Raw genomic sequence first — 13,270 nt, forward strand, 5'->3', positions numbered from 1 at the left:
AATAAATAAGACTAAAATTCCTACTTCATAATTTGTGCTGCTTCACACTCGTTGCATAAACTTTTCACGTATGGTTAGTATCATTGGGAACTGAGATAACGGGTCCCAATCCTTGATTATTTTAATAGCAAAGTTATATCAAAAAACATATTTTAAGGAAAGAAAATACCTGAACACCTGAACAAATTGTCTCTGGTGTCCATAGAGCTAATACAGATTATGTACTCGCAGGAATAAATACAGGCTCTTTAATGGTAATGAAATTGGTGTTATCAAAATTCTTTCGGAAGAAATAGAGCTTTGGTACTGTCCGCATTTCTGAACTAAGTCTGTTTTTAAATCATATCATGAAATAACCCGTTATAATCATCTTAGTGTTTCGCTTAATCAGATAGAAGTCTATCGACGATAATGAGCAACGTGTTAAGCCTGAAGTAATCACCCGCAGGCATTTCAATATTTTCATCGGCTGTTTCATCAAATCTCCTTTTTTTCTCTCTCTTGCATAACACTGGCCAATAGCAATTTTGCGCATATCTTATTTTTGTTGCTTTTATACCTCAAAATAAGAATACAAAAAAAGCAAAGGCAGAACTTTTATGTATAAAAAATAAAAGAATTCAATTCAACAAAAATACAAAAAAATTTATTTATCAATAAATAATTTAGGATTCATTCTTACAATAGACTTTTGAAAATATACTTTCAATGTTTAGAGCAACAGTTATACTTTTCCTGTCGTGTTCCGTAGAAGTTTCTCTTATTAACCCTCAAATATAGTCACTAATACTGTATACTGCCTTGGCAACGTCTCTCAAATTCCATTATTTCTTGATGTAAGTGTTCTTCTGGTTCTTCCAAATAAACTCCCATATTATCTTCAAATTCATCCAAAGGAGAATGTAACATGGAGAAATTCGTAGCCAGCTCGCCATAATTGTCAGCTCAATGGTTTCCAAGGAAACGAAGCAATACTGCCTGAAAACTGTTCCAGGCTTTTTTCTACTCATTGCTAAGTAACTTTGGGAAAGTATCACCATACATCATATTTTTATTTGAGTGCCTACAAAGATTTCAGCCTTGCGTTGGAAAAAACTTCTTTATAAGTATATTAGAAAGATGACCGAACAAGTGATTCCTCCAAATTCTCGGCATCTCACACTTCATTGCTTTTTTACACTTCGGTACCATCTTACAATAAAGCGCAACACCTTATTAGCGTTATCAATATAGTTAATAATTATTATAAAACAAGAAAAAACGTTCAAATTGGTTGTACCGAAGTTATAATACCCTTCACAAATACAAAGGCTCTTTACAAGAACTTGATTCCGATCGTTCAATTTGTATGGCAGCTATATGCAATAGTGATCCGATCTAAACAATTTCTTAGGAGATTGCATTGTTGCTTTAGAAAATAACTCATGCTAAATTTGGTGAAGATACGTCGTCAAATAAAAAAGTTTCCCATATAAGTACTTGATTCTGATTGTTCAGTTTGTATGGCAGCTACATGCTATAGTCATCCGATCATTTTTGTTCGGTCGTGTGTCAAAGAGTGCAGACGTGTATTTAACTCGCTCGGTAAATGTTTACACAAAACCGATCAAATAAATAAAAACACAAACAAGTGATACAAAAAACAAATAACAGTTGTTACAAAGTGTAAACTAAAAAGAAATATTATTCAAATAATAATAAAAATAAACATAAACATATACTTGTAATAAGTGAACAAAAAGAAAACAAACAAGCCCAGGGAATCCTCTTCAGAACTGTCAAATTAGCAGTCGACATTGATCTTTTTAAATTGTAAAAGACCCTATAAAAGCTTTTATATAAAAGATCGTGTAAGCACGGGCACAAACCAGTAGAACTTTTGTTTAGGTAAAGCCTAAAAGCCTGCTATAAAAATTTATGAATACAAATAAATATGCAATATTACAAGAGTGGCTAGAAAAGAGTTCTGTGTGGGATAAATCATATTTTACTATGTGACATGAGTCAAAACAGCAACTACATCATACTCATCCAGCAAAATCAAGTACTGTTCCAAGAGGATCAAAAACGCACCCAAAATGAACAACAGTTGTTTAATCAATGGCAATATGCCTCTAGTCGATGCCAACATGCAGATATCGAAATTGCTCGTCTTAATTCTCAACTTATGGGCATGCAAAAACAAATTGATATGCTCAAGGCAAATCTACCTAAAGGAAGGCCTTTTCTAAGTGCCTCGAGAACCGCAACTCCTGCATCCTCTAGAGCTAGTACATCAGCTACAGTAAAAGAATGTGATACTGAATATGGGACGGATGAAGATGAGCTGGCTAAAGAAACAGAATGGATTAGAGAAAAACATAAAAATATAAAACGAAAAATAAATACAACACCCTCACCACCACTTTAAAGAAAGATATGCAAACTCGCAAAAAAACTAAAAAAGAACCATTACCACCGCCTATTGTTGTAAATGGAATCAAATTGTATGAAACCTTATACTGCTTGATGAAAGAACATATGAATGAAAGTTCCTTTCAAATGAAATTAATTAACGACTCAACAGTCAAAATGAATTGTAGAGAGTCAAATGATTATAAAGAAGTATTTAACTTACTTAAAGAAAATAATTTGGATTTTTATTCATATGAAAATAAACAACAATGACCATGTAATCCTAGCGTTGTTGGATCATTTTTAGCTAAAAAAAGGTTTAAAATTATCTCTGCTATCAATAAATTGTCATGGATAGAAAAAAAGCCATTGAATATGTTTATGTTGACATTTAGCAACGAAGAAAACATAGAAAAAATAATGAAAATAAGTCATATACTTGGGTGTAAAGTGGAAATCCAACCAATGAAAGGAAATAAACTGATTCCCCAATGTAAAAAATGCCAGGTCTTTGGTCACACGCAAAATTATTGCTGCAAAGGGCCAAGATGTGTTAAATGTGCAGGCAATCATCTTACAGTAAATTGTGAAAAATCACACAACCAAAGAGTAAAATGTGTCAATTGTGGAGAGCCACATCCAGCGAATTACAGGGGATGCGTTGTAGCCAAAGAGCTGCAAAAAATCAAAAATAAAAAGATTGATAAACCCTATTTGAACAAACATATCCCAAAAAATATTGTAAAAGATGCACCGCGATAAATCAATAAATGAATACGATGGAGACATTAAATTTTACATCCTAGATGGCACGAAAGGGCTTTATAGAAGCCGGGATCAAAATCAGACGATGGGCGTGGTACTGCCCACAATTTGGTGAAAGCTCAAACCTCGGGATCTACACGACGGATATTGACCAAATTTTGAATGTAATATTATCTGGATATTCGTATAACACAATTTTAAATTACATCTGATTCTATCACTCTCCAGTATGCAAATCAAGCAACAATTATTGTATTTGGATAAAACTTTGCCCGAATAGGGCGCTTAAAGTAAAATGGCTAAATCAAATCCAAAATCGGACTACAACTGTCCAAACTCTTAGATACCGAATATGTGGACTCCAGTATATACTTGTATAACTCTGTATCTGTCGCGATTACTTTTAGGTTATACAAACAACCGACATGTTGCGAGAGTATAAAAACAACTGAGGACGCGTTAAATTCTGTTTTAAATGTGTATTTCAGAGACAAGAGACAAAAACACACCAACAAAAATACGTTTGAAGTACTTGTGGATATAATGAAGTTGCACCCCAAAACATATCTAAAGGATTGTCTCAAAGAGCACTAGTGGAAATGAAGACACTTAAGTTAAGAGCTCTCCAGTCAAGGACAAGACTGGATGGAAAAAGGTATAAGAAATCATTTGGCGTTTGTATTATTGGTTAATATTGTTTCATTTATAGGTTTGGACTGATTTTAAATTTGCAGTTTAAAGGAAAAAGGTGAAAAATACAAAGCAAATTTGTGGAATAGGGGGTGGACCCTTCAGCCAAGTAAATTTAAGTTCCCTCGAATAGGAGGTCAGCGTTATACTTTCTTTTAATACATCAATTGAGGAATTGAAAGGCATACAAAGTCTTGGAACATCATTTAACGTCTTACCAGCAAATAAAAACAAATGCAAATACTGATTTATCCTGTACACTGCACAAGAAACAGAAAGTAAACAAAATGGGTCTACTTGGGGAGCAAATAAATCTCCAAAAAAAGATGGAGGACAATGTTTCAAAAGTTCTAAACACGCTTATGAAACAACAAAGCGAATATACCAAAGAACAGTCTAAAACAAATAGGTGGCTAAGCAAACTCAATGCAATTGAAAATGATAAATTTAAAGAAATAAATCGACATAGTGCTGCTATGGAAAAAATATCCATCGATAAATTAGAAACCAAAAAAAATTTTAGAACTTCAACTACAACATTTAAATAAGCTATAAGTTTTTATTTTTAATTTAAAATAATTATTTTTAATCAATTTTTATGTTTTTTTTAATGATTTTAATATAAAATAAAAATCTTAGGTTTAGTGGGAACGTTATAAAATTCAATATTGTGATATATAATATATTGTGATATTACGGATGTAATTGTGGGTAGGGTATACACATTATTGTATATAAATATATGTGTGGGTGTGTGTATGGTTTGTTGATTGTTTTATTTTGTTTGTATAATTTTATTTTAGTTTTCTTGCAAGTAACCTGTTGTGGGGTTGGATAATTCCTTCGATCGGTGATTTGATTAATGTTGGTTGGCTGTTGGTTTTTTTGGTTGAGTTCATTGTGTACTTAGCTTGCACTTTAGCTTTTTTCACTTCACCTTTTTTTTAGCGCGGGACGATAATGTTTCGTTTGTGTTTTACTTCTCCTTTTTTGGTCTTTTTGGTCTGTGTGGGATTCGAAGTTGGTACGGATTGTTCGGCAGTAATTGAGAGGAGTATTTATTTGGCTTAAACATCCTATATGTGAAAATCATTTCTGCGCTCACGACGAATGTTTACATAATTTTAAATTTAAACCTAAAATCACTTAAATTTAAAACAATTGTATCCCTTGGAAATATATAATATGTAGTAACGAACCAAAAAGCTAAGTCAATTTAATTTATAAAATTTTTCGAGAACAAAGTTTACTTATGGTTATCGGTTAGGTAAAGTTATCGACGGTATCCATGATCGCATGAAAATTTTCGATCGGAAATTCTTTTCGTAGTGAATTCGATTTCGATGTGGAATGAATCATTGGAACCCTTATAAATTGTATATTGGTCAACCTGTAGGTATTTTAACAGAACTCAGACAGATCTATATTTGGTAATGACATATCATACCAAAACTGGATTATATAGGGTCAATATATCCCCTGGCCATCAAAAAAAGTGATAAATAATCCTATATATTATATAAACTGACAGTTATATAGACCGAAAAATACTTGTATTATTGTGAGAAAGGTCTAGTATGCTAGATATCCGAAAATAATGGCACAAATCACCTTACACTTATCTCAAAATATTACAACTCTTTTTCGGTCAATATTTCTGTCAGTTTGCATTAAGGTTTATTTTTTACTTATTAATTTGCAGAGCGCTTTTAAGCGTGTTTTTTAGTTTTTATACCCTGAATAGGGTATTCCCAAGAAGGTACTCATTTGTCGGAAAAGCAGATAGCGGATCATTGTAGCATATATCTGTAATACACGCTGAACGATCGGAATCAATTGGTTGTGTGAAACTTTTTATTTGGTTAAAAAGTGTTATATATTAATGAAATTATGTCGACAAGATTTCTTAAAAGTTATAAAATTGAATATGAATGGAGTTGGTCTAGACCTTGGTGGAAATCTCATATCCCTAGTATAATGAGTTTCGATCTTCCAATCTTGACGTTTTCCATCTCAACTCAATATTATACATTTAACTTCTTCGGTTGAGTATATATCACATATTATACATTTGAAGATGATTTTAGTATAATTTTAGCTGACGCGAAGTAAAATATAACAATAAAACTAATTCAGTATATGACCTATAATATACCTATATTAAATACCAAATTTGATGGTAACCCCTTGGTTTCGTCAAATAATGAATGTTGAACTCTTTCGCAACATGTTGCTACAGAGTATAATAGTTTTTTCACCTAACTATTGTTTGTATCAACTAAGAATAAGTCATGAAGCTTTGTACACGTATTCCTTGGAAAGGACGAGTACGTAGATGGACATAAGCGGACTACTGCCACGCCCACAAATGATCAGGATGATGAGACGAGTTGAAATGCGGATGTGTGTCTTTCCGTCCGTCTGTCTGTACAAGCTATAACTTGAGTAAAAAGTGAGATATTCCTGAAACTTAATACATTGCCATAACTAACTAAGCTTCACAAAAAGATACCAGAATGTTGTTTGGTACAACGAATTGAATTAGCATAGGGCATTTATAGTAAAACATATTTTTTAAGTAGGCATGCCCCCAGTCTTATAGATTTAATGTATATATCTTCCTAACCATTCAAGCTATATCACTAAAATTTTTTCAATCTGTCTTACAATAGTGTGAAAATGGATGAAATCGGATAATAACCCCGCCCACTCGCCATATAACGGTTTTGTTAAAAATTACTAAAATTGTGATAAATCAATATCTAAGTGTATCGGAGCCATTAGATTATAAATTCAGAATGGCACAAGGGGCTTCATAAGACCCCTAAAATTGGACGATGGGCGTGTCACCACCTACTTTTAGGTGAAATCAAATATCTTGGGAGCTGCTCTACCGATTTTAACCAAATTGAGTACATTCTTCTGATATTCCCATGTTACAGTGCGAAAATTTAGGAAATCGGACTTCAACCACGCCTACTTTCCATATACCACAATTTTAATTTCCATATGATTCTTTCACTTTCCAGTATACAAATCAAGAAGCAATGAATAACTTATAACGGGATGAAACTTTGCACAAATAGTGTATTTGAAGTGTGCCTTCTCGTGACGCAAAATTGTTCAAATCGAAATAAAACTATTTACGCCCATAGGTACTGAATATGTGGACCCCAGTTCCTATTGTGAACTCTTTATCAAAAACATCGGTCAATCTGTGGGATATATCATAGAAATTCGGAGAGAATCCTTTTCTGATAATATTATGCCGGTATGTTGAAAATGGATTATATCGGATTAATAATTCCCTTAGTCCCCATATACCTAATAGACAAATTTTCAATTTTTCCGGCTGACTTTTCACCGCATATATCGGTCAATATATAAGTTATCTTATTGAAATTGAAGAAGCATATTTCTCTAATAATACTGTATCTTTTTGCTTAAAATGAATAAAATTGGGGAAAAACTTGCCCTAGCCTCCATATAACTAATAACAAAATTTTCAAAGATCTAGTTGACTTTACTCCTTGTATTATATATTGGTTATTGTATGTGAGGTACCTTAATGAATTTAAGTTAATAAGAGCAAGTCTGATTGTTATCCATTCACAATTTCGTCGAATAAAGAATGTTATTACCCAACACCTGCAGGTATTTAGTCGGTTTGTGTATAAAATGTTTGGTTACGCCTGAGCTTAGCCCTTTCCTTTTTGTTTAAGGATATGTTTGAGTAAATTTGTAATTCAAATGAGAGCATGGATAGTTGATACTTCTCGCTACTCATGGCATAGTTTCGGAGGACTTTTTGTTTTTTTGAAGTGCCTCTTAAGCTGTTGCTTGTTTTGTCGCAGGGCTTCTTATGTGGGAGTGGGCGGGGTTGTCCCCGATTTCACCCATTTCGTCGATAGAGATGCTAAAAACATTTGTTCCCCGTGAATTTTGTTATTATAGCTTCAGTGGTATAGGAGATATGCACATTAAACTTATAGGGAGCGGGACCACGCCCTCTTAAAAAAAAATGTTAACTACAGATGCCCCTCACTAATGGGATCCTGTATACCAAAAACAGTCTTGTATCTTATTGTGGAGCTTATTTATGTCAATTTATTTGTTTTTGAATAATGGCGATTTGTGGGCGTGGCAGTGGTCCGATTACGCCAATCTGCAATACCAACCGTTTTACGGTATCAAGAAACATGTGTACCAAGTTCATAAAGATATCTCAATTTTTATTCAAGTTACAGCTTGCACAGACGGACGGACAGACAGTCACCCGGATTTCAACTCGTCTTTTCATCCTGATCATTTATATATATATAACCCTATATCTAAATCGATTAGTTTTAGATGATACAAACAACCGTTAGGCTATTATACTCTGTAGCAACAAAGTTGCGAGCGTATAAAAATTACAGATCATGACTATTAAAAAAGGCCGAAACGACACTTAGTACCATGCTAGCTGGTTTAGGAATAAGTTCTTAAGCAGCGAATTCCTATAAGGATTATAATTTTGTGCTTGCTACTCTCAAGGTGCTAGTAACAAGCCACATGGTAGCGATGTGAGGAATCCAAAACTAATAAAATTCCTTGTATTTATTTTTACATCGCACATATTTAAAAGACATTAAAACTTTCCGCAAGTATAGAATACAGGTACTTCTATAAACTGAAACGACCTCCGAAAAATATTAAATATTCATATTGGCCTCAATATTTTTATTGCTCGGATTGCTTACATTTGTGTTTCAATGTTTTCTAATAATCATTTGTAAACTGATATGAAACAATTACTTAAAACTATTTGAATATAAAGGCATTTATTCATCTTCGAGTAAATATGTACATACATACTCGTTGCTTACATTTTAGAAATCCGATCAAATTATTTTTATACCTCTCTCTAATGTTTGTAAACAATTACATTATAAATAAAGCGAAAACAATTAAATATTTTTATTATTGACTAGTTAAAATGTTTTTCATTCAAGAGTTTTTTTTTTTTGAATGATACTTCTAAAATTCGTAGGTTGGAATATTTTTGAAATACCAAAAACTTATTCAATTTGGTTCTTAATGTTTTTTTAAAATCGAATAAACGTACATTCAAACATAAATATTTCTATGATAATAAGTCAGTTTATCAAATTTTACTATTGATATTCTTAAATAAGGACTTAGTATATCCTTGCAACATTTTTACAACAGCTTCTGTAACTAAGCTCATTCACATTCCACATATTTTCCCCCAGATGTATACCAAAAATATTAACATCCGATTAGTTTTGTAGCCTTTTTGACTCCTCTTTCATAGAGAATCATGTGTTCAGAATTTGCATATCTTTCAGAAGATTTAAAATTACCCCTAGGTTATAAGAACATTATGCCAAATTCGTAGAATAAGAAGAAACAAATTCACTTCTCTGTTACATTATTTTACTATATCGTTTCCGAGAACACCTGCATGCAATCACAAAAGCTCTAACACATATACGTTGAGTTTTAGGGATTAACCGTAAAAAACATTTCTTATATTATATATCATAATTTTGGCTTTAGAAAAGTTAACTTTGGGAGTCTAATAAAAATTAGTTTGCAAAATTCTATAGAATAAACTAATTGTTTTTCGGAGATTTGTCACAATTTTGTTTTAATTTGATTTTCTCCAAATATTTACAAGCCTTACTTATAGTTAAACATAGCATTTGCTGAAATTGTACTACTAGTAACATATACTTGTATACAAATGTTTAATTTATTTATATATATTACTTGTATAATAGCTGTATTTGATTCGCCATTTCTCAGTTTTACCATTGTGAATACCTCAAACGATAATACACTGTCAAAAATTATTTGTTTATTGATTATAAACACATAAAAATAAAAAATAATAATTCTATTCGAAATCAATGCGCGGATAGAAGAAAGCGCAACACAATTGCATGCATGAGACATCTTAACTAGTGCGTCGGTTATACTTTGTAACACTTGGAGAATCGAAAACAGATTTTATAACACTGATGTTTGACATAAAGTAATGTTCCTTGGAAATTTGTCGATAAGAGCATTGTCAGCAAAGTAAAGTTAAAATTTTAAGTATTTTAATTTAATTAAATTGTAAAAATTGCGTAACTTGAAATTTTTCACAATTCACACTATTTTTTAAAACTTTTAAATATTTAAGTTACGTAAGCCTAAAGGAATAAAAATTCGAGATTCATTTATTTTGGAACTGAAAATCCGATCAAAATCTGGTTTAACCAGTTTATGGATATTCCTTTACTATGTATAAGAGTTTTGTACGTTTTCATTTTATTGAATTCCTTATCTACCGCTTTCACGTAGTTAAAAAATTGTTCTAAACTGGCAAGAGTTATTAATTTTGCAAGTGTAACTATATTAACTAAATTATTTCATTCAAGTAGAAAGATAACGCAACCAGGCCTTTTTAGTCCAACTAATTTTGGTAAATCTCTTTTTATGGTAGTTGCAAAGCCCTCAATTTATGCTATCTCAAAATTCTCATTAAACCCGCCTCGATTGGGGTTTACACTGGGTAAATTTTCCAACATCAAATTGGTATATTTTCCAACAATCATGAGATATATAGTTCCATGCAAGAGTTCGACACTATTTCTACATTACTGGTGGTCACGTCTCGGGCAAAAGAGATTTTACCAGCGTGCTTAGCAGAGGATGTTGACATCTTCAGTGCAGGCGCTCGTTCATCATAAGTTTTATCAACGGTAAGAAGTGTTGTATTAGGTAGAACTAAACCTGTCGATACATTCGGCTGGGTACCTAATGTCGGCGTTCTCGTTAGAGTCAAAAGTGGCGCGGCAGCAGGTGTTGTAGGCAACGACACCAACGCCGGTTGTGTAGATGCCGTCACCGAGAGCGGAGCGGTATATTGGTATACACTTGTTTGCTGTTGAGTCATAGCAAGTGGCAGGGTCATTTTGGTATGATATTGCGACAAGCGATTAACATCATTTCTACTTCCTATACTGCCACCTGTAACTCCTTTCGTAATTGGGACAACCGGCGGTGGTATTGTGGAAAATTGTTTTGACGGAATAAATGCACTTGGCGAGGGTATTGTTATACTCGGAGGACTAAGCGCTGAAGTTTGGACCGTAGGCAAAAAATCTAGAGGATACTGAAATATAGGAATTAATTGGATTTATTATTACAGTACTGATTGGTAGATTTAGACAAACCAAAGATTGATGCTGAGTTGCAGTAATATTTCCAGCTAATGATGTGGCCGAATGAGTCTGTGGTTGTCCATAATATGCGTTTGGCGACACTGGCGGACTAGGATATGGCCAATAAAGAAAAGGTGGCGAAAAAAATGTCGGCTGAGGTGATGGCTGTTGGTGATGACGATTTGGTAGCGGGCGATGTGAATGAGCTGATGTAAGTAAAGCTGTTGGCGATCCAAAAGGTTGAAATGGCGCAAACGGTGGGCCTAACACAGGTGTGCCTGAACAGATGAAATATTTCATTTTGAACAAAAGTAGAATATTTAAAATATAATAAATTTAAACATATGAATATTTCCTAATAAACTTAACTGAATTATTCATAAAAGGTTCTTATATAGCTCCTTTAGGAATACATTTTTTAGTGCATAATGTCAATACTTAAAGAATTCTTTTGTTAGCAAAAAATAAAGTTTCGAAAGCAATTATTGAGCAACATATTCGAGGCAAACGAAATAATGAGCAGCGTAAATATGAAAATGACGCTTGGCGGAGTAATTACACCTTTAATAGATTTTGTGATAACGTAAACTAATATATTTGTGGGCCGGAATAGATTTTTTTTTAATTTTGGATCAAACTTTTGGACGAAAATCGCTTGTTTTTTTAACTTTATTTGAATTATTACTAACATTCATATCATATTATTTATAGCTTTCTGGAGTAAAAAAAAAAATACTGCGAATCTGTAAAAAACTAATACATTATTTAAAACTCTACTGAGTAGGCTGCCTATACAAAAATATTAGCTCATTCAGAGCAGTACTAGAGTCTGTTTTATATACATATGCACATAGTCTTGCCACACATTATATTACAAAATTTACAATGCATACAGTTCATTGTATGAGGTGTCTACTCATATATAATAATCAGCTAAAAAAATCGTATTGCGGGGAATGCTTGACATAAGTGTGGAGTAAGCGCTAGTGAAATTTATGAGCTTCGAAAAAAACTTAATATTTTAAAAATGTTTTTTTACTACAGTGGCTTAAAAGTAATATTCCTAGTTTCATAGCTTAAAGTTAATATTTAAATCATTCAATCAAAAAAGTTGGAGAACCTGGTCTTTCGAATATCCAAGAGAAATTTGGCTAGTTGCAAAAAATCGTTGGTTCAAGCAGCGTCGCTAATATCAATAGAAACTGAGTGTGCTGCTATTGATTGAGTTGTGTGAAAGCCAACGGAACTTATGGCAGGACTAAGTACATACATATATATATGTATAACATATGCAATATAGTAATGATTAAATATTATTATTATTATTTGTTGATATTTCGCTTTAAAAGAAGTACCATTATATTATAATGAAAAATGTGAGTCGATTTAATCCTATTAAGTTTAATAAAATAATTGAAGTCATGATCAGCTTACAGGAGGATTATTAAAAAAATTTATACAGGTATGTTGATTGACAACAAATTAAACAAAATTCAATTTAGACGTGTGTATGTCTATATTCATCAAGTATATTCTCTACCAAATCTTATAAAGTGCAACGAGAACTATCAGATACCTTTTAATGCATATGCCTTGACCCGTATAGTATGTAAATACATAAAATAATCACCCATTGCACTGTTGTTATGTTCCCATACCCTAATCCCATGTATGTACGAGTATGTAAGTATTTACTTCTTTAATTATTGTTCACCAGGGTTTTGACGTTCACACTCCTCACACGTATGAGTAATTGGTTGTGTTAAACGTGAATTTATTATTTAAAATTTTATGATTAATTCTGTATTTTTCTAGCCTAGTTAATGCACTCAAATCGATTAATATCTTATAATAGAAGTAGATATGTATATATTTGGTAAAATAAAATATATGAATGATAATAAAGAAATTAAATCGGTATGTGCTAAGAATTACAACTTAAAATACAAGTGCACCCAAAAACGTATATAAAGGAATGTACTTACAGATCAGATTTGTTATACATAACATTACCGTTACATCACCGTTACATCACCCTCAGCAAATTACACACACACAGAGAGAGACATACAAGATTTGTTTGTTGGATATTTTCAAGTGTTTTGTTTGCTGCAATAAAAAGCCAAACCCAGCTAAAAATATGATTACGAGTAACACTCCCATAACTGGTATTAGATTCAGTATTTTGGACGTTACATTACACTGAG

At 32.4% G+C, this 13,270-nt stretch overlaps 1 protein-coding gene, 1 long non-coding RNA gene and 1 pseudogene across 2 annotated transcripts in view; 2 read left to right on the forward strand and 1 right to left on the reverse strand.

Annotated features, from left to right (window-relative positions):
- The first annotated feature begins 3,480 nt into the window (after nucleotides 1–3,480).
- On the forward strand, nucleotides 3,481–4,404 carry LOC138856926 (uncharacterized; annotated as a pseudogene).
- Nucleotides 4,405–4,646: 242 nt separating this feature from the next.
- Nucleotides 4,647–5,054, forward strand: LOC138857128 (uncharacterized). The gene is made up of 2 exons (XR_011396112.1): nucleotides 4,647–4,737; nucleotides 4,798–5,054. It is a non-coding gene; the product is annotated as an uncharacterized lncRNA (long non-coding RNA).
- A 3,502-nt stretch (nucleotides 5,055–8,556) lies between these two features.
- fus (epithelial splicing regulatory protein fusilli) overlaps nucleotides 8,557–13,270 on the reverse strand; it is a 36,455-nt gene continuing 31,741 nt past the window's right edge. Inside the window, exons 12-13 of the mRNA XM_036369137.2 lie at nucleotides 11,076–11,341; nucleotides 8,557–11,014 (exon numbers count right to left, since the gene is read on the reverse strand). Of these exons, the coding sequence (XP_036225030.1) occupies nucleotides 10,451–11,014; nucleotides 11,076–11,341 (830 nt within the window). The 3' untranslated portion in view covers nucleotides 8,557–10,450. The remainder of the gene's footprint in view (nucleotides 11,015–11,075; nucleotides 11,342–13,270) is intronic.

The sequence above is a fragment of the Bactrocera oleae genome, chromosome 4 (assembly GCF_042242935.1).
Source record: "Bactrocera oleae isolate idBacOlea1 chromosome 4, idBacOlea1, whole genome shotgun sequence".
Lineage (NCBI taxonomy): Eukaryota > Metazoa > Arthropoda > Insecta > Diptera > Tephritidae > Bactrocera > Bactrocera oleae.